Source organism: Asterias rubens, chromosome 3 (genome assembly GCF_902459465.1).
Source record: "Asterias rubens chromosome 3, eAstRub1.3, whole genome shotgun sequence".
NCBI classification, from domain to species: domain Eukaryota; kingdom Metazoa; phylum Echinodermata; class Asteroidea; order Forcipulatida; family Asteriidae; genus Asterias; species Asterias rubens.
Window position 1 is genome coordinate 13,341,092 of NC_047064.1, and position 23,215 is coordinate 13,364,306.

Below are 23,215 nucleotides of genomic sequence, written 5' to 3' on the forward strand. Positions count from 1 at the left end.
ATGTCATGACACGGCGAAATGCGCGGAAACAAGAGTGGGTTTTCCCGTTTTTTTCTCCCGACTCCGATGACCGATTGAGCCTAAATTTTCACAGGTTTGTTGTTTTATGTATAAGTTGTGATACACGAAGTGTGGGACTTGGACAATACTGTTTACCGAAAGTGTATAATGGCTTTAAGCATGGAGCAGTTTACTGTTTAGTTTGGGAGTACATGTACAGACAGATTTGCACTTGTAAACCAAAAACTACCCTCATAAAGTTTTCATCATTTCTGAAAATGGACTTACTTGAAAAAACTAGTTTGTATGACAAGTGCATGGTACCCTTTTAATTTATTGCGTTTTCTATCACACCACTAAATATACAAGGAAACACATGGTGTGGAATGATTTCCTTTCACAATGTTTACTCAACTTTATCTAATAGCAAATAAAATGGTTGGTGGGAATTCTGATGAACATGCAAAAGATAAACGTGTACATGTATGTGCAAACGTGTACATTGTACAAACCACCACTGAACTAGGTAGCCTACATGTTTGGTACAAATATCCCGAACAGAAAATAAAATTTCCGGAGAATTTGTTTTTAGTGAAGCTGTTTTGTTTTTAGAATTTTAAACAGCCAATAAAGGATGATCTCAATACTTTTACTACATGTATTACCTTTTTATGGCCAAATATACATTGTACATATATGTAGATACTGGTTAATAACCATTTTACTCTGAAAGTCTGCATTAAGTAATAAATAACTTGAGTCAAAAATGCACCCAGCTGCGCGGCTTTTTCAGTCGAGAGTCAAAACGGCTTTTCTGTTATAATGACCCCTTGACGCCAGTGACGATTTTCCCCATATTGGGTTTGAACAAAGTTCTCCAGCTTTGGCAAACTGAGGGCGCTATTTTCCACATCAAATAGCTGCCACTGACATCACGATTCCTTTGTCGCACCGGTTTGTTTGACCCGGCGTTCTTCAGAAATTTGGCTTGGAGCGTTCTGGAGAAAAACCCTTTTTTACCATGTTTTAACGTGGTGAGGTAAGAGACTTATATTTTGTGTATGTTTCCTATGGACTGCAGCTATTAGAAAATTTGAGATCATCCTTTATTAGCTGTTTAATGAAAGATCACCAAATCACCACCTACTGATCATGGGCCTTTAACAGACTGGAACAGTTTGGCGGTCTTAACCGTCTTGTATTTGTTTTAAAATAACAATACCTCACTGTGAAATATCTTGAAGAAAAATTAAAAAAACTTTTTTCCTCGCAACTTCCTTCTGTTCAATTTGTACCTCATTCTGATTCAAAACATCTCAGTACAGCAAAATGAATGAAGATGGAAGTGAAAATTGAAAAAAATTCTATTTGAAAAATTGTCAGGTCGGTAGCCAGCCTGCTGAACCTCTTTAATTAAATCACATTCTCTACAGTACACAGAATTCATCACTGCAATAATCTTGCTGAAAGTTTGTATAATACTCAGCCCCTTGAGTACCTTGTTTGGTAGATATGTGCACTTTATAAGACTTTGATATTAAACTATTATTACATACCCATGATACATGTCGTTCCCAATTGAATAGTGAATGTTTTTACAAGTGTACGCAGTGTACATTACATTTTGTGTCTGACGCCATACACTAGTTGTATTAAATTTGATAGGTTTTGCTTCACCAGTCATGTCAGTTCCTAAAATCATTACTCAGGATTTCACAGACATCCCATGTTCCTTGTTTATATCCTAGGCAAATTACATGACAATCTACACTTTCAGTTTCACTTTCATCATGAGCTAAACAATAATGTGAAAAAGTGAAGCACTGACATGTTGTTAAAGACACTGAACACTTTGGTGATTGTCAAAGACCAGTCTTCTCACTTGGTGCATCTCAACATATGCATAAACTAACAAACCTGTGAAAATTTGAGCTCAATTGGTCGTCGAAGTTGTGAGTGTTAATGAAAGAAAAAAATACCTTGTCACACAAAGTTGCGTGCTTTCAGATGCTTGATTTCGAGACCTCAAATCCTAAATCTGAGGTCTCGAAATCAAATTCGCGGAAAATTACTTCTTTCTCGAAAACTACGTCACTTCAGAGGGAGCCGTTTCTCACAATGTTTTATACCATCAACCTCTCCCTATTACTCGTTACCTAGTAAGGTTTTATGCTAATAATTATTTTGAGTAATTACCAATAGTGTCCACTGCCTGTAAACCTTTGGTTTTTGGAACCGGTCTATTGTTTTAATCCCATACTGTAAAACGACATTGTGTAACATGAACAAAAGTTCATATCAAAAGCTTCTCTTTTTCCTGTAGGTAGCCCAGAAAATCGGGAACAAATAGACTACACATTGAACGTATGTCCGTGGGCAGGAAGAATCTGAGAACCATTATTACTGACAGTAACGCTTCTCAGATTCCAATTTTGGGGCATAAAATCGAATGTCTTTCTACATTAGGCCTATAACTTTGTTTTCTTTGGTTGTTTGCCTGTGTTGTGCTTGTCCCTTGTCTTTCAGTTTGGATGTGTGAACATTTAGTGGGTCTGTGTGCCTGTTTGGGGTTTCCTTTTTGCACTTATGTGTTTGTGCAATGCAGGTAATAAGATTAAATAAAAAAATAACCACATTACTTCAAATAGAAATGTTTCACAAAATACTTGATACCATAAGCTGGTGTTCATGTATAGGCTTCTGACACACACTTTGTATTGCCATACATTTTAAGAGTGGTTACCAGTTACCAATCCTAAAAACCATGTAAAGCGTTGTTGAACAATGTAAATTATGAGTACACTTGTGTCAAGATGACATACAGATGGCTAGATGGCAATTGATGGGAAACTATAATGAGGAAACTGTCAAAGGTGTGATGAAGCTCTGAAGGTCTTCTTGTTACTTGACACTGTACAGATCTACTGATGCCTGTTTGTTTTAGGAGTTATACTACAGGAATTGGTTGCTATGTACACATGTACAATATGTACATTTGCGTAGTACATTTCGCTTGGCGCAGGACTATGCATAATGTCAAGTTGTTAACTTGTATAGGTTTCACATTGCCTTTGCATGTTTTTGGAGTTCCTGGTAAAATGAGTTAAGAGCATGTATGAATCAAGAGTGGTCTCGAAAGTAATTGTTGGCAGAAAGGAGAATTCAGTTTCTAAGAAATTCATTTACTTCTGGATTTTGATTCATTTTTTAAAAGTAATACAAATTCTTTGTTTCATGGCCTTTTGAGTATAAAATTGAAATTAATGACCTTTTAGCACTGACCATAATGGTACACGTTTTGGTTATTAGAATTTGCGGATTAATTGAAGAAAAGTTTACTATCGGGACTTGAACCTGGGTCTTCCGTATAAATGTGCTGGTGTATTACCAATGTGTTACATGTATCTAGCCCTACATTTGTACGTGCTGGCCTTCTCCCTATACAGTCAATTTGTTCGCGGTCATCAGAAGCCTTTCAACCTCTAACTGCTGTATTTAAATCTAGGGGTCACAACCAAGTTTACGATAATAGGGAATTATTCGTACAAACTGCTTACAGTAGTTGGTCTCAATTCTGTGTCGCATCCAACCAATTGTTGGCCTGTGCAAGATATGAAAATGCCAACTTTCAAAGATTGCACTCAACACATGTCATCAATCTTATCCTTTCAAATATTCATGGGATAGAAAATTTTCACAAAAAAATCTTGTAGACAGGACAAAACACTTTCCATTCAGGTTTATTAGTTTGTTTTGGGAAGTTATGTTTTTGAAGATGTCCTACACGTAAGGTATACAATATGTGCACACAATATTTTAAATGGCTATGACTATATTATGCTATCATTTAATTTTCACATGTCCATGCGTCGAAAGACCCAATTTCACTCATCATTGCTTTAAGAAGATAAAATGTGCCCCATTCCTGATACCATCTCCAAAGGGGGATTATAGGGATATCCCGCCAAACACATTCAGACAAAAAAGTAAACCGGTGTTCGTTGTCAGGAGACATTCCCCGTTGACGTCATCTGCAACCCCCAAGACTGAGGTCATCTGAGCGCATGCGTTAATCCCTACCATCCTGTCAGTAATCATCCTTTGTGTTTCTTTGCCTTTTTATGCATTCAGGTCAAAGGTGAAGTGAAGGAGAGTTTTTCGAGGTATCAAAAGGCCGGGAAAGAGACCAAGGAGTTGAAACTTAAATACGATGAGGCCTTAATCAAAGGTCAGTTGCGGTAAATTCGGTCCCCTAGGCCCAATTTCATTAAGCTGTTAAGCAAAAAATACCGCTTAGCCAACTACTTTGCTAAGCAAAACAAAGAGAGGGGCTACAGTTGCATGTATGTAAACTTTATGGAATTTTGGTTGGTAACCAGTTTCTGTTGAGCAATTTTTTTCCTGTGCGTAGCAAGTTTTCTGGCTTACTGGCTTTATGAAATTGGGGCCCAATTTTCATAAAACCTGTAAGCACAAAATATTGCATGTGGTGCCCAGCTCAATTTTCGCTTAGCAAATGTTATTTGTAGAGTAAAATCCTATGCAAATTACATGACAATCTACACTTTCAGTTTCACTTTCATCATGAGCTAAGCAATGATGGGACAAATTGAAGCACCAACATTTAGGCAGAGTAAACCTTTGGTTTTTGGAACTGGTTGATTGTTTTAATCACATACAACAAAACTACATTGTGTAACACGAACAAAAGTTCATACCCAAACCTTTTTTCTATATATATAGGTATCTCAGATAATTGGGAGCGAATAATGTAGACCTACATGTAACGTACGTAATGTCCCTGTTGGAAGAATCTGAGCTCAATTTTCGCTTAGCAAATGTTATTTAAAAATTGTAAAATCTTCTGCTAAAAAGCTTAACGAAATGTCACTGGTATCCTGTTCATTTCGGCATAGCAGACAGTTGTATAGCAAGTTTTCTGCTTAAGCAGCTCTATGAAATTGCGCCCTGAGCAATTAAAATGCTGGATGAAAACATATCTTTCTACTGTGTAGAATTGTTAACTTTCCCTTCACAGTGCGTATGGATCTCATGGTGATATGCGCTATATAAGAATAACCTAATATTATTATTGTTTTATTTTTTCACTCCTGTAGGGAAGAGTAAAGACCTTGAGAAGGCTAAAGACAAGTACAAGAAGGCGGTATTGAAGCTTCATAAAACCCACAATGAGTACGTCTTATCCCTCAAGGCGGCAACTCTCCATCAAGAACACTACAGAACAAGCATCTTACCGAGGCTATTAGAATGTCTACAGCAATCCCAGGAGAGTCAGATCGCTCAGATGTGAGTTACTCTCATTCAATACAAGTTATTCTGGTTTTATAAAAAGTATGTTTTAAAAAGGATGCCACTAATGAGTTTCTTATGCTGACATTGACCGTGTCATACACATTTGTTGATTATTCCACCAGAAAGCAAACGATGTCAGATTTATCCAACCTATCCAGTACCTGTATGGGAGACTTTGTCACCAGTCAGAACGCAGTCATGAGGTGTATTGCCGATGTCAGGCCTGACGTAGAGTACTCCAACTTTGTCGACAATCACAAGTAAGATTTGACAATACTAATAAAAAAGCGGTGTTCATAGTCTGATAAATAAAATAAGGAGGGTAGAGGTAGCAGTTAAGGGTACCTTTTGTACGACACTAAACGCAATGTCCACAGATTTGTATCAAACTCAAACAGCTTGAAGATAATCATGGTAGCAGGCATGTGAGACTTCCTCTTTTCAGCTGATTTCCTTCTTTCTGGTTTTGATTGTCCTGTTTTTTTTCTTTACTTTTTGGTACAAAAGTATAGAAATATTACCTTTTCCTCTTTTTTTCTCGCCCGTTTTTTTTTTTTTTTTTTTTTTTCATGGATAGTTACATGCCTGTGGTAGAAAACTTCCCTTAAAATTTTGCTTGCTGAGGTGCTGTAGTTTTTGAGAAATGAGTAAAACGATGTCATGAAAATAATTTTAAGCTCAGGAGACAAAAATTATTTTAGCATGTAAAATGTATTTTCTTGACACCAATTTTACTCATTTCTAAAAAAAGCATTTGAAGAAACTTTAGTGAGTAATGGGTGAACATGTCCATTGTTTCAGCCTCACCACCATGGTCAGCACCTTATATTGTTACCTCTCGCATTAAACCCTAGAAGGGAAACACTAAAAAATCAATGCTGATCGGCTAACCAAAAGTGACTGTTTTGCGTGCAGGCTTGCATCGCTTGTCAGGTGCTTGTCGGGCGCTTAGTACGTTGTGCATCCAGATACTTTGTATTTCGACGCAGTACGTTTCAAATGAATCATGTATTTTATGTTGTATCGCGTTTTGCAGATTCTCTAACACAGAATGGATCAACAACAGAACTAATTCAAATTTCAATATATTTGGATACATGTACAGTACTTTCAAGTCACACTTCCAGGGGGTTACAATCGAGCAAGACATTCTAGGAAAGAAAAGAAAATGTCACGGCGAGATCGCAGACAACCTGGGAACGAGGCTGCCACCTTTTGTTATTGGATTCATATTTGGCCCTCGATTAGAACCCTCATCTACATTGTACATGTTTGCATGTACATGAACCAATGAGGATATGAGCTGTCACCAGTCAGCAATCCCTATGATGACAACCGCACTTTCTGCAAAATAAAAAAATACAAGACATCGCCGAAAGCTTTTTTGGTACATGGAGTATGCGTAATAGGCTCATTAACACAGGAAACAAGATCTTATTAGAGCGAAGCCTCCTTTTTATGTGTACATGTCTATGACCTTAAGATTGATTGAGCGACCTGTATACGATCAGTCGCAACAGCTGGAATAGGGCGATTGGTCAACAAGTTCTATAATTTGTAATGTTGGTGTACATGTACATGCATAAACAATGTATGTTATTTATGCTTGACAAATTGTGGAGTAGGCTGTATACGAATCAGTGGATACGGATATGGCTACGACTGTTGCTTAGGGAAGGGCGTCCTACACACTTCAATGCATGATAACATTTTGTTTGGTGAGAAGGACCTTTTTTCCTTTTTTTTTTGAAAACAAATCTTAAATCTTTGCATTTTTGGTTAAAAACACAAAACGTCAATGAAAATGTAATGTGATTACCACCACTAAAGTATTGAACATTGTATGAGACTGCCTGTTGTAGATTTCTGATAAGCTTGCCTCGGCAAACAAATTTGTGAAACAATCTCTTTGACACTCCTGAGGGACTAGGAATGATAAGAAATGGATCCTATTTCCGGAGTCTGAAGGTTGGCCGAGAGATGTAGGAACATCTTCTGATCAATCATATGCCCAAGGGGAGCATCAAAAACATGCACTTCGGGATCGAATTAAGCTAGTCCATATGTTGTACTTTATACATGTAACACACAAGGTCTCTGTCAAAAATATGAAATTTAAAAGACAAGAGGTTTTATCATTGAGCTGGTTTAATTCAACAAATTATAATATACAATCTTAAGCACAGGTCGAATTGCCAGATGCCGTCATTTTCGTTGAGTCTTGGCAACCTCCTGAGGGTGACATCGCAGTACAGCACTTGCGCGTATGGATTGGTCTATAGACCGATTGCACATTGTGCAGCAGGTGTCACTCACATGCGCCTATATTCTGTCTGCCAATTTGGGAGTCAACGTGCACTTTATGGGGGGCAATAGGAATCGATAGACCCCCCTTGCAAAACGCGAAATGCTGAGGTCACGCCGCGCGCACAAAGAACACTTATTGTCCAATGATCTGCCTTCTTTTGGCCTGAGGGTTGGTGCTTCTTGAGAGTGTGACCTCGTATGACCTCGTATGCAAGGGGTCTTAACTCGCACATTTACTATAATTTATACTTCGTACCCTTCACACACATCCTTCAAGGCAGTGGACACTATTGGTAATCACTCAAAATAATATTTAACATAAAAACTTACTTGGTAAGCGAGTAATGGGGAGCTGTTGATACTTTAAAACATTGTTAGAAACGGTTCTCTCTGAAGTAACATAGTTTCTGAGAACAAATATTTTCTGACTAAAATATTTGAGGACCCGAAATCAAGCATCTGAAATCACACAACGTTTTCCTACTTCTTCCATTTCTTGCAACTTTGATGATCAATTGAGTCAAAATTTTCACAGGTTTGTTATTTATGCTTATGTTGAGATTTATGTACACCAAGTGAGGAGACTGGTCTTTGACAATTACCAAAGGTTTTCCAGTGCCTCTCACACCATGCAAGCTTCAAACATCACTTGGGTCTTTATGGTTCTAAATAAACTTCCTTTCATGAAACCTAAGCTTTGGCAAGCATTCAACAATGCGTGGGTGTTCCAACAGTTGTGGTTTTAGGATTGATGTTTTAAAAAGGAACAAGATTACAAACAGAAAGTACCCTTTGGCAAAACATGTTCCTCTAGGGGAGATTTCTTTGCGGTGTGTGCAGGGAAGACCAAAATTATAATCTCAGTGGAAATAAACAATTACTGCATTAAAGTGAAGATTTACGTTTGATAATCACTCTTTAAATTGATGGCAACAACAAACTGACTTGGTTAGAAGTACGACAGCTTTTGATAGTATAAATCATTTTGAGAATCATCACTTTGAAGTGAAATGTGGAAAAACATATAAATTTTGATCCCCCAACGTTTGAATCTGAGAAACATTACTGTGAAAAAGTTTCTCCGAATGTGCTTTTTATTACGAATTGTCTTCCTGCATGGACATAACTGCTGCGTATTTTTAACGATATGTCAAATTTTTGTTGGTTAGTTTTACTGTATTTGAGTAGTCTCCCTAATTTGAAAATCTATTCTGCAGTAGTCATGGTAGTAGAGAAGTCTCACAAATTCCAAAAGAATTTACTCCGTTGTAATACAGGGTGTCTAGAAAAAAACTATAAACTTTTGAAATGGCTGCCAAATAAAAAATATATATTATGTATTGATAGGTTATGGATTCAAACAACTTTATCTATTTTTTAAACATATAAATCGTTACAAACAATCACTCAACAAATTATTTGATTGTTCATAAACATATACTCTAATGTTTGAAGAAAAGACAAAATTATTTCCAGGTGACTTTAAGTACTTTGGAGCTTACAAAATTTACTCCAAGATTATTTTCAGACTTGTTTGTGACAAATGAAAGTTGAGTTCATAAGCTATCCATCCATATAAACCTTTTCCCCCACAATCATATATTTTTATTCGGCAGCCATTTCAAGAGTTTATAGTTGTTTTTAGACACCCTGTAGGCCAGTCACTGACGATCAAGTTTGCCCAAGTTACAATTCAATATTTTTATCACGGTTGTTGTTATTTCAAACTATTTTGTTTGTGGTTTTGTTCTCTCTCCCAGAGTGGACCCCCCAGCTCGTGAATATTTTGAGTTTGATGGATCCATCCTAGAGGATTTCCCCGATGGCATGGAAGAGAATGTCATTGTACTGGACAATCTCACTCTGGAATCTGTGCAACACACGTAAGTGATTCATCAAATAATACACGGACATCTATTGTTCTTCTTTGTTTTCTGTTCTATTGTTCCTTCATATTTTTGTTTTCTTCTCTGTTGTTCCTTTTCTTCTATCTCTGGTGGTTTGGTACATGGTTTTTTTAATGGTTTTTTAAATTTTTATATAACCTTCAAGAACCTTCTGCTAAAATTTGTTTTGCATTACAAGACCATTCTTGATTCCATTCTTGGTTACTCTCAAATAATTCTTCTTTTTTTTTTTTTTGGGGGGGGGGGAATTTTGCTGTCCTTGTTTTGGTTGCCTGTCATGATTTGCCTGGTGTTCCTCCGGGACCTGGCTGTGACTTGTTTGTAAAAGCTTTTATCACTGTACAATGTTTTCCTGATCTGGGGCAGTACTTGGATCAGATTGTCTTTTTGTGTAATTCTGGGTCATTTGCTCTTTTTTTCTGGAGGTGTAGTTTGGTATGTCTTTTACAGCTGTGCAGTTGGTTGACTCCACGTTGCCTGTAAAAATGGTCGTAGTTACATGGAAGATTAATTTGTTTTACAGAAGTGCTTCAAAGAAGACCCCTGAGCCCCCTATTGACCCCTTGCACGCACGCCACACGCGGCAACTATGTCACCCTCGCCATGTTGGTGGGCAATAGGTTTCCCTGTAAACGCTGCGTCACTTAAAATGCGCACTTCACTGAATAACGCTCAGTGACATTGCCCACCAGTATGGTGCATCCGAAAATATTCTGATGATGACGTCAGGTGAATTAGGTCAGAAAGATTTCATACATCGTACCTCCCCCACATGCAAATGATTTCAGTAAAGACAAAACGACATAAAAACTTCCAAAACATGCTTTAGTGCTTGATCAAGTAAAAAACAGTCAAACATAAAGACACAAAAGATCCATGTGTCAGGAAGTTTTTGCTCTCATTTTGGAAGTGTCTTGGCCGAGCAGTTAAGAGCACCCAATTCAAACTCTGGCGTTTCTGATCAGCAGAGTGTGGGTTTGAATCCCCAGAAGTGACATTTGTGTCCCTAAGCAAGACACTTAACCATTGCTTCGTCCTTCGGATGGGGCGTAAAGCTGTTCGTCCCATGTGTTGTTAAACGCATGTCATAGAAACCCAGTGCACTTATCGAAAAGAGAAGGGGTTCACCCTGTGTTCCTGGGTGGATTGGCAGCATACTCAACACACCACTTTGTGAACCATTAATTACATGGTGCTAAGGATTAGGTCTCATAATTCAAACTTCGTCCCACTCACCTTGCAGTAAATACTTTGTTTGGAAAAAGGCGCATTATAAATACGGTTATTACTATTTTCTGTCTTGTCCTGTAAGAAATTTTTTGGTCCAGAAACCATTTTGAGCTACAGGCCCTGCAGGATTTTATCTCCAAATTCAAACCCTGAATTCAAACCCTGAATTCTGCTTATATACATGAAGGATTTGAGGCATTGCATGGTGAGGTATCGTTGTATGTTTGGTTTGCGGGAACACCATGTGTGTATCTACTTGCCAGGTAGAGTTTGTTCTTAGAGAACTGTCTTTCTTTATTCTACTACTGCGGAGCAGATTTATCGGATGTTGGGGAGACTTTTAGCTCTGAAAAGAACTGTCCTGCTTTTTAAGTACTACCCGGGCGCAAGGTATATAAAACTGGCTGGGACTACTACTTTAGCTCATAGGCTTATAGATTAACTGCGCTACTGAGGAGTTAGGTCTTGGATTGGTCTCAATGTTTCAACTAGCTCGCTCTAGTCATCATTGTCTCCTATATATTCTATTCATCTCCTAAATCATGCTACATGTATATGTAGTTAGGTAAAGGCTTTTTATCACCAGTTGTCGTATCGGAAACCATGGACCTAAAGTAACACATACACTGTATCTTAGTCATACAGTATAAATACACTACTTTTGATCCCACGCCTTATTCGCTTCACAGAGTGTATATCTTTAGCTTCCCTATCCCTTGACATTTTGAACAGGATGTTTTTTGCCGTTTGGTTCTTTCTCTTTTCACCCCCTATCCGTCTACGCATTACTTGACAGTGGAGGATATAATAAGGACCCTCGTATAAGGACCAATATCCTCTATGTCTATTAATACTCCATCTACATGTAGTTGCAGCCGGATTGTGGCTTAGTGCTTTATAGACATGTTAGAGGGTTAGGCCTTCACACTTGTTCATACTGTCCCTCAGACCTAGAAATAGAACCCATATGTCCTCTGTGGACGCTGCTTATCGCACCACGCGTGTATGGCAAAATGATCACCTTGCTTATCGCACCACGCGTGTATGGCAAAATGATCACCTTGCTTATCCGCACCACGCGTGTATGGCAAAATGATCACCTTGCTTATCGCACCATGCGTGTATGGCAAAATGATCACCTTGCTTATCGCACCACGCGTGTATGGCAAAATGATCACCTTGCTTATCGCACCACGCGTGTATGGCAAAATGATCACCTTGCTTATCCGCACCACGCGTGTATGGCAAAATGATCACCTTGCTTATCGCACCACGCGTGTATGGCAAAATGATCACCTTGCTTATCGCACCACGCGTGTATGGCAAAATGATCACCTTGCTTATCGCACCACGCGTGTATGGCAAAATGATCACCTTGTGATCAAACATTAGACCGTTTTTACGTGTTTTCATTGGTCAATGTTCATGATTACTACTGATGGCAACAACAAAATGGCACATACGCCCATTGATAAAAGTGGTCTCACAACGGAATCACACGCACAATGTCGCACTCAGCGTTCTCTGGGTTCTATTTCTATGTCCTTGGAGCAAATCTGCTTCATAAATCATGTGATCGACATCATGAAAAGTTGAACACTCGGGCCTCACCTATATAAAGCCGCTCATGACAGGAAATACTATTAAGTTATCCACTTATCTACTGTAAAAATAAATTTAATGGCCCTGGGCCCAATTTCATTGAGCTGCGTTTTTTTTTTCCAGGACGAACGTGTGCAGATAATTCGTCCTGGAAAAAAAACACGCCACACTGGGATCGACCCAGGGAAGCTAAACGAACGCACCCTGTATGATTTTCCCTTTAATTGTGCCGTTAACTCAGGGATGTGATTTCTCTGTCTTAACTGGAATTCAATTTTTTGTTACCCCCCCCCCCACCCCTAAAATCAATAAATAAATTAAAAAAATTCATAAGAAAATGAACATAAAACGTAATGGAACACCCCATATTGCTGAGCAGGGCTTTCAAAGATGAAAACAAATAATAAATAAATAAATAAATGTATATTTTGTTAAGCATTACACTCTGAAGCTTTCGCACTCGCAAGCTTTTACACTTAACACTCACAACCTTTAACACTTTGCGCTCATACATGTAGTTTAGGGTGTTTTTTCAACAGCCTATCACATCCCTGTTCACTGTAAAGCACACAAAAAGGCATGCAAACCTTCCGGTGCTTACTGCACCAAATTGATTGAAGTCTCAATGCAAATCCATGGTGAACGTGCAAGCTGGCCGCCTAAAATACGTTTACACCGTAGCAGTTTTTTTCCTGCTAAAATAAGCTTGAAAATATGCGCTTTTAAAACCGTTAAGTAGAGCCATGAAATTGGGCCCTGGTGTGCAGAGTGTTTCTTAAAGTATATTGTCTGATGACTAATTGTCTGGGCTTAAAATAGCGGTCAAATTGTTTCCATTTACGTCCATGGTCTGTATGATTGGTCAGTATGATTGGTCAGTATGATTGGTCAGAATGACTGGTCAGTATGATTGGTCAGAATGACTGGTCAGTTGCAGCTTTCGTAACAGGACAGTGATACATAAAAAAGGTTTGGTGAATTGCTAAGTGCTAATATTCATATTTTACACCTTATACATACATACTTTCAGTTGAGAAAAAAATAATTTCGTGCGTTCCTAAAAAAAAATTCCATGATTTATTTTCCTCAAAAATAACAGTCTTTAGATAATAACATGTACTTTATGTATTACATGTATGTATGATTTTTGCAAAAAACACAACTGGCACATTACGTAGCACTGGCCCCAGAAATACAATATGTACGTCTAAGACGTATGTTATATAGACGTCTCCCTGCCTAGTTTCCTATTCAAAACAGCCCTCATACACATTAACAGATAAACAAACTTGATTTCCAAACACATGCTATGGATGCGTAGGACCTACATTTACATGCATATTGTACATACAAGCCTGTTTGCAGTACTGCATTGAAATTCCAGTTAATTAAGGAATTAGTGGTTAGACTGCAGGGCTCGATTTCACAAAGCAATATGATTCATTAACACATTTAAAGGGAAGGTACACGTTTGGTAGTTACACAAAACAAATATTAACTTAAAAGCTGACTTGGTTACGAGCATTGGAGAAATAACATAATTTTTGAGAAAGTTTTTGAGAAAGAGGTAATTTCTCATTAAAATAATAAAAGACTTCTAGCTAGAAGTCTTTTATTCCTATCTGAAGCACACAAATTCGTCCAACAAGGGTGTTTTTTCTTTCATCATTTCTTCGCAACTTCGATAAACAATTGAGCCCAAATGTTCACATACTTGTTATTTTATGGTTATGATGGGATACACCAAGTGAGAAGACTGGTCTTTGACAATTACCAAATGGTTACCTTCCCTTTAAGACAAATTGTCAGTATTACCAATACCATAATGATTTGTATTATGACATCACACTTCATTTAGCAACTATGATTGATTTGCATGTAAGATCAATCTTACATGTATCTCTGTGTGAAATCAGCCCCAGGACTGCAGGCAACCCCTTATCTTGTGGATTCGAATCCAACCAAGCTAAAACTGCTGATTTCACAAAGACTAGAATAAGTATTGTTGAATAGGTACTGAATCAAGTTTCTTGATGTGTGCAATTAATAATCATTCTGAGAGAGATTGGCTGTTGTTAGCTCGGTGTTTATGTATACAATGTACATGTACATACATGTAGGTGTATCTCCTTGTGGGAGTTTGCCAAGTTCCCTTTTTAGAAAGATCATTAAAGGCACTGGACACTATTGGTAATTACTCAAAATAATTATTAGCATAAAATCTTACTTGGTAAGGAGTAATGGGGAGCTGTTGATACATGTAGTATAAAACATTGTGAGAAACGGCTCCCTCTGAAGTAACCAGTGTTGTAGGTCTCGAGACCGGTCTCGAGACCAGTTCTGCCGGTCTCGTGTCTCGGTCTCGGTCTCGCCACCCTGTGGTCTCGGTCTTGGTCTCGGTCTCGGACCCTTCCGGTCTCGAATATTTAGCTGGTCTCGCTTCGAGACCGCCTTTTCTTACCATTAATGCAACACAGGAAATAATTTGTTAATAGTTTTTCATCGGGTCCGTTGAAATCATGTTGGGGTGCGAGCTATACACAGGACGTGTTCTTTCCTAACGATTAGTATGTCACTGGAAACTCTACGAACCGTAATGGGAGAGATTGGGAACATCAAGTATTAACCAATAACTCATACCCAGTGCAACCTTATTAGGGTTCGATCAAATTGAGACAGAGTTTTCAGTGCTGTATACAATGTACTACACGTTAGGAAAGAACACGCTCTGTGTATTACGCACTATGTACATGTACATGTACACGTAAAATCACAAACATTGGATTACGGGAATCGCCGCTTGAAAAAAATTGCGTTTCTGAAAATAATAAACTAAACAATACTTTTAGATCACATTTTCTTCAAATACAACAAGATCCCTGAGCCAGTGAACGGAGAAAAAAATCGCGGCCGATGTATGATGGAAACCAGACCAATGTTATGCAATTTGTTTTCGCCCATCAATTTCGTGAGCTCGAAATTCTGTAATCCCGGTCTTTTTTTTCCCCGATCCTCGCTCATATTTTGTAGCTTACAAATCCGTAATCCAAGTTATTAAAAAAAAATGGCCTAAACACAATTCCAGCATCCTCTGCACCGGTGGAAAGAGTTTTCAGTAGGGGTGGCACTATCATGCGCCCGCATCGTGCTAGACTGTCAGCAGAAATGTTGGGCATGCTGATGTTTTTAAAGTGCAATGAAAAAGTTCTTAAAATTATGCCACAGATAATCAAGCCATTTTTTTTCTTTTTAAGATGTACATTTTTCAACTGACATAATGTACATTTATAATATTTGTTTCACCCAAATAAAGACTTAATTGAAGAATTTTCCCATCGAAAAAATTACATAAATTGCTTTTTCATATTTGTGCTGGGGTGGGGGGTCGGGTCATTCATACAAGTTGATGAGGATCCTAAAATAACGTTACATTCTAAGTGCACATGATTGATGTCTGGACCTAGTTGACAAGTTTGAGACTGATTTAGTTTTTCTTTTCGATATGAAAGGGAGTCTTGAATACATCCTTTGAAGTAGCTTGGAGTTTACAATTGTTTCACATGTTTATTTGAGGATGAATTGTGTACACAATCACCCATACAGTTTAACAACTTTGCTTGACTCTTTTATTGTGTCTATTTTCATTAAGGTCTCGGTCTCGGTCTTGGTCTCGGACTTTTATGGTCTCGGTCTTGGTCTCGACCTTCTGGTCTCGGTCTCGGTCTCGGTCTCGGTCTCGAGCCTTCAGGTCTCGGTCTCGGTCTTGGTCTCGAACTGTTGGGTCTCGACTACAACACTGGAAGTAACATAGTTTTCAAAAAAGACGTAATTTTCCATGAATTTGATTTCCAGACCTCAGTGTTACTGTATATTTTGAGGTCTCGAAATTGAGCATCTGAAAGCACACAATTTCGTGTGACAAGGGTGTTTTTTTTTCTTCATTATTATCTCGCAATTTCGACAACCTCTTTGAGTTCAAATTTATACAGGGTGGTTATTTTATGCATGTGTAAAGACTGGTCTTTGACAATTAGCAATAGTGTCCTGTGTTTTTAGGACAGACCAGAGCTTGAACAGTTCTGTGTGCATGACAGCTTGGCCACGTCTCACTGCCTAACTATTATTTACATTTAGTTGATTAAAAACATTAAAGCCATTATACACTTTCGGAACAGAAAAAAAAAAGTTCACAAATTTACAAATAACTTACAGGGTTTACAGAAGGTAATGGTGAAAAGCTTCTCTTGAAATACTATTCCATGAAATGCATCACTTTTTGAGAAAACATTAAAACAATTATCAATTCTCGATATCGAGAGTTACGGATTCATTTAAAACACATGTCGTGACACGGCAAAACGTGCGGAAACAAGGATGGGTTTTCCCGCTATTTTCTCCCGACTCCGATGACCGGTTTAGCCTAATTTTCACAGGTTTGTTATTTTATATATAAGTTGTGATACACGAAGTGTGGGCCTTGGACAATACTTTTTACCGAAAGTGTCCACTGGCTTTAAAAGGAGCGTTACAGAATTGGTAAGAAACAAAATCATGAAGATCACAGATTTACATCAAACTTACACAGCCTAATGATGATGATAGTAGAAACTATCCCTTCAAATATTTCTGTCTGAAAATTTCATATTTGATGAGAAATAACTTATCTAGTATCACATTTGGAGTATATCGCCCAGTGAGCGTTTTATTCATTTTTTTTTTTTTTTTTTGCATCGATGTCATGCAAAATGTGTCATCATTTTTTCACTATTTTCTCGTGACCCAGTTGGCTGATTGTTCTCAAACTTCTCCAGGTTTGTCAGTTTATGTTTGTGGTGGATTACATTATTACACTGCCAGCAATTGTTTTGCAGCAAAACCAATTCTGTAATGTTCCTGTCAACCTGAAACATAATGTAACATAATGCATGGTCTGTATTCCACTTGGTTCCTCAATGAATGTTCATACACCAATACCTCAGTTCTTTTGGTCAACTTCCTTGTTGAAAGCCCTGCCTTTCTTTTCTAATAGCACGCGCCCCAGTGCACCCTGTGTTCCTAGTCTGATAGGCTGCATATTGCACAGCACCTGATGTAGTAGCCCTATATACATGTAGGACTCTTTCTCTGGGGCGGAAAATTTTCAAAGCTTCATAACTCAAATCTTACCTGCAACAAGCCACTAATTTCAACAGATTCATATTGTATGGCAGCATACATTTTTCTGCGTTGGGTTTTGGTCGTCATATATTCTTCACAAATCTGTAATTTTCGTGAAACAATGCAGCTCCCAACGTAAAAAAATTCCCGTTTTGATCGTTTTATCACAGTGTTGTCTGCTGCCATGTGTACGCGTATACATTCGCGTGCAAGACGCATGAATTCTTGGTCACCGTATTTTGACTGCACAGTATTAACACACAAACACAACGCAAGATTTGCCCTTCGTGCGTCTTGCGTACACACGGCAGACTGTGAGAGTTTGAACAACAATTTTGGGAGCTGCATTATTTCATGAAAATGACGGATTTGTGAAGAATATATGACGACCAAAACCCACCGCAGAAAAATGTATGCCGCCATGGAATGTGAATCTGTTGAAATTATTGGCTTTCTTGCAGGTAAGATTTGAGTCATGAAGCTTTGAAAAATTTCCGCCCCAGAAAAGGACCCTGATATCCAGGACGTCATCGTAGCACCTTATAAAGCATTATACATTGTGCTATAAAGGAACTTTACTTCAAAATTTACATGTATCTCCACATACAGTACATGTACCTTGCAGGACACAATACTTAAAAACATGTAAGCCAAAAGGGTTGTGCTAAAGCGCTACACATACATTGTATGGACCTAGTATTAGTAATATATGTATTAGTCCTTAAAGGCAGTGGACACTATTGGTAAGTACTCAAAATAATTATTAACATAAAACCTTTCATGGTGACGAGTAATGGTAGAGGTTGATTGTATAAAACATTGTGAGAAACGGCTCCCTCTGAAGTGCAATAGTTTTTGAGAAAGAGGTAATTTTCCACGAATTTGATTTTGAGACCTCAGATTTAGAACTTTGGGCCTTGAAATCAACCATCTAAACGTACACAACTTCGTGTGACAAGGGTGTTTTTTTCTTTCATTATTATCTCGCAACTTCAATGACCGATTGAGCTCACATTTTCACAGGTTAGTTATTTTATGCATATGTTTAGATACACCAACTGTGAAGGCTAGTCTTTGACAATTACCAATAGTGTCCACTGCCTTTACAGGCTTTGGACGCTATTGGTAATTTCTCAATGTAAGCATAAAAACTTACTTGGCAATGAGCAACGGAGAGCTGTTGATAGTATAAAACATTGTGCGAAACGGCTCTCTCTGAATGTACATTGTACATAGTGTTTGAGAAAAAAGTAATTTCTCACTAAAATATTTGAAACCTGATGTCTCGACCTCATGGCATCTGAAAGCACACCCCAGAACTTGTGTGACAAGGGTGTTTTCTCTCACAAGTGTGACAACCAATTGAGTCAAAATTTTCACAGGTTTGTTAATGTACATGTATGCATATCATGTTAAGATACACCAAGTGAGAAGACTGTTCTTTGACAATTACCAATAGTGTCCAGTGCCTTTAAAAGAGTGTTACAGAATTGGTAAGGAACAAAATCGTGAAGGTCACAGATTTACATCAAACTTACACGGAATGATGATGAAAGTAGAAAACATCCCTTGAAATATTCTGTCTGAAATGTCATATTTGATGAGAAATAACTTATCTAGTTTCGCATTTGGAGTATATTGCTCAGTAAGCGTTTTATTCATTCATTTTTTTCTCCATCGATGTTAGGCAAAATGTATAATCAGTTTTTCACTATTTTCTCGTGACCCAGTTGGCTGATCGCTCTTAAACTTCTCCAGGTTTGTCAGTTAGTGCTTACACTGCTAGCAAATGTTTTGTAGCAAAACCAATTCTGTACTCTGTAACCTCCACATTATAACAATGTGTGGTTTAGGAATGAAATAATTTTGTGCAAGTTTGTGTATAAACTTTTTGAAAACCATACACATGAAGATATACCCAAAATGCATCTTAAATCCCTTCCTCAGCTTCCTGGTCAATGACCCCCAAGCCTACCCCCCCCCCCTCCACTAGTCCTGACCAAAAACTAATTAAATTAGGTCAAAAGTTAAAGCGGAAATATGATCAACTATAATCACATCCATAACAAGGCCCCAACAGCAGAGAGTTCCCTTTTCTGTAGTGAGGTACATTACTACGTGTATGTAGACTACAATGTACTATGTACATTATGGTGAAAACAAATAATCTGAATAAACCTTTCCATAATTGTTGTTGATAAACAAACTCAACTGGTTGGCATAGACGGTTGAATTTTAGTTAAACGCTCAATGGTGTTAACATACAATATGTTTGAACTGAATTTAATATTTTCTGCAAACATCAATAAAACAAAATACCTCCCATATCTATTGCTTCTTTAAAACAAATTCAACACTTGGAATATATGTGTTACATTTTGTTACAAACAGTATAATGATTCGTTTTTGTTTTTGTGTTTATGGCTTGAAGGGTCTAGGTACTTTTTGTAGGACAAAAAACAGAATGTACCCTGATTTACACTAAACTTACTCAGTGTGAAGATAATGATGGTAGATAGCTTCCCTGAAAATATTACTTGCTGAGGTGCTGTAGTTTTTGAGGAATTAGTAAAACAATGCATGAAAATAATGTTTGTCTCAATGATCATGAGACGAAAATTATTTTAGCACGTAAAAATTTATTTTCATAACATTGTTTTACTCATTTCTCAAAGACTACAGCACCTCAGCAACCAATTTTCTTAGGTTACACTTTCTACTATCATTATCTTCAAACGGTGTAAGTTTAATGTAAATCCGTGGACTTTGTGTTTTGTGTGACCAAAAGTACCCAAATCCTTTAATTCCATTGTTTTCCAACCTCAGTTGCAATGAGGTCTATCGTTTGGGGGACAAGGCAGGCCTGATACTTCACAGAGGCAACAAAGGTGATTGCCTCCATGCCCCCTGGTCATTGCCTTGGTGCCCTTGCACACTAGAAGTTTACAATTTCCTCATAGGGTGCCCTTTACAAAGGAGAAAATCTTGGTGCCCTTGACGAAGCAAACAGACCTGCATGTGGTGTGGGTTTTTTTATGAGTGTAATTTCACTAATGCAGCAGATATGGCAAAGGCCTTGGTCATGGGTGCCTGGTCTGGGCGACAACCCACTCCACCTTCCCACAGGGACCAACGGATGTTGTTATTATCTAATTACTCTTTTCTCTGAGGAGATTGGCCTTGCCCCTTCAGGATGGAACTTCCAGGCTTTCAGCAGAGTTTGGGTTCGAATCCCGGTCGTGACACTTGTGTCCCTGAGCAACATATTTAACTATAATTGCTTCTCTCCACCCAGGGGTTGCACAAGGCTGTATACTCCCCACCAGGGAGCTGAGATGGTTTAAGGAGTAAATAAGGCCCAGTGACCAGGAGTAATAATGTGAAGCGCTTTGAGACGCCCTCCGAGTGTGAAAAGCGCTATATAAAAATGGGTCATTACTATTGTACCTAGGTAAACTATTATTGTCACAAAAGTAGAGTTCTTTTTAGTGATGTTGACAAATTTAGACTTTATCTTCAAGCAAACTTAAATCCTTGATTCTGATTGGTCAATCCATAGCAACAAGAGTGTGATATTATCTAATTTCTTGAGCAGATTGCCTTGCCCCTCCAGGAAGGAACTTCTAGACCTGTACCTTGATAAATTAATATCGTCAAAGTGGGGCCTTTTTATTGGTGATTGAAAGATTTAAACTTAATTTTCAAGCCAAAATTGAATCCTTAAAAGACTCTGGTTGATCAATCCATAGCAACAAGATTGTGATACTATTATCTAATTGCCCTTTTCTTGAGGATATTGGCCTTGCCCCTTTAGGAAGGAAAGTCCAGACTTCTACCTTGATAAATTATTACTGACAAAGTACAGACTTTTAAGGGGTGTTGGCAGATTTACACGTTTTCCTCAATTAAGCTGACTTGTATCCCCAATTCTGATTGGTAAATCCATAGCAACAAGAGTGAAATATTATTATCTAATTTCTGAAAGAGATTGGCCATGCCATCAGCATGCTCAGGAAGTAACTTCGTGACCTCTACCTTTATAAATTAATATTGACACAAAAAAGTAGCGACCTTTCAGTGATGCTGACAGATTTGCACGTTATCTTCTAGCAAGCTCTGTGTATTGTGCTATTATATGTGTGTGCCAAGTTTGTTGGCAGGTCATGGCCAAGCGGTCAAGTGCACTGTGGACTCAAGCTCTGGTGTTTCTAGTCAGCAAAGTGTGGGTTTGAGTCCCAGTCTTGTGTCCTCCTGAAATCAAGACACCTAGCCATTATTGCTTTGTCCTGTCAGATGGGATGAAAGGTACTGAGTACATGTACACATAATATTAGTAAGAAGAATACTTATAGTGCGCCGGTATCTAGAACAAGTGATGCTCATGGCGCAAGGAAGAGACACAAAATTAATGAAAAGGGGCAGCTGTGAAAATGTGGGTTTTGAGGGCCTCTTTGAACTTATGAACAGAAGACATGTTCCGGATTTTAAGAGTCAGATTATTCCAAAGTAAAGGACCAGCATGAGAAAAAGCCCTGTCACCCCAATTGTTGTGGGTTTGGGGACTAACCAGTAATGAAGAAGTGGATGATCTAAGACATCTAGAAGGATTGTAACGGGTAATTAATTGACAATTATACTGAGGAGCAGAACCATGTAAAGAATGAAAAACAATAAAACCAATGGAATCAGACTTTGTGCTTGCAAGTTTTCACACTTTGCGCTCACAGTTAGTTTTTTTGCTTATAGTCTGCTTTCCCGTTTTTTTTCTTGTTGTACAGACACACATCTCTTGGGGAGAGTTTGACGGAAGTCAGAGAGAGCCTCAGCAGTAAGAAGCAAGAGTTACAAACACTAGATGAGGAGATCAGAGGAATTCAACCTTCGCCCACTGATGAGAGAATTCTTCTGGAGTAAGTATATTAAAACAAAGGGTTGGAAGGTGTAGCGCAGTGCATCCTGCTCTACCAGCCAGGACCCTAGTGGATGATACCCATGCCTCTACCCTTAGGGGACTGTGGTGTGAATTTATCCCAGTTTCAGCCCCAGGGGTAGGTGGCAACGTGCCCCTGGTGGCAGTTAATTTGGGTCGATAACCCAAATTAGTTAAGTGTAGCCCTCAAATTGAAGTGGCCGCCCCTGACCTTGTGATGTATCGGTTAAAAGAACTACAGCTTCTTATACTGACAGGTGAAGTGTTCCAACGTTTACATGAAGATGCACAGACTAAAAGGGCACGATCCCCATATGTTGATGATGGCACTCGGACAGTTACCGTATTTTCCTGCGGATAAGACGCGTCTTATCTGACTTTTTAGACCCCAAAAACATTGATGCGTCTTATCTTTCGGTGCGCCTTGTCTGCTGACGATTGATTTTTTTTGATGATCACTGCGTGAAATAAAAAATACCTTCATGTCCAGTTCAAATCAACGATCTTTGTGTGAAGAATCCTTACTCAATAATGCGGTCGAACAAGGCTATTCAGACACTGAGACCGTATTTTCGTTCGAACAATGCCGCAATCCCCCAGACGGTCCAATTATTCCAACAATGCTGCAACGTGTTTATTCCCCATGACCGTACTTTCATTCCATTAATGCCGCAATGCGTCTAGCTTTCGGTCCAACAGACGTCGGCAGTGTACAAACGTTTTTCTGTGTGGCCGGGTAATCGTTCCGAAAACGATTGACAGTCAATAA

General features: G+C 38.4%; 1 protein-coding gene across 2 annotated transcripts in view; it reads left to right on the plus strand.

Moving 5' to 3' along the window:
* Positions 1 to 23,215, plus strand: part of LOC117288173 (tyrosine-protein kinase Fer-like) — a 51,038-nt gene that overhangs the window by 11,895 nt on the left and 15,928 nt on the right. For both annotated transcript variants that reach the window (XM_033768904.1, XM_033768905.1), the window contains exons 4-8: positions 4,132 to 4,228; positions 5,118 to 5,307; positions 5,436 to 5,573; positions 9,381 to 9,503; positions 22,295 to 22,426. In XM_033768904.1, the coding sequence (XP_033624795.1) occupies positions 4,132 to 4,228; positions 5,118 to 5,307; positions 5,436 to 5,573; positions 9,381 to 9,503; positions 22,295 to 22,426 (680 nt within the window). The remainder of the gene's footprint in view (positions 1 to 4,131; positions 4,229 to 5,117; positions 5,308 to 5,435; positions 5,574 to 9,380; positions 9,504 to 22,294; positions 22,427 to 23,215) is intronic.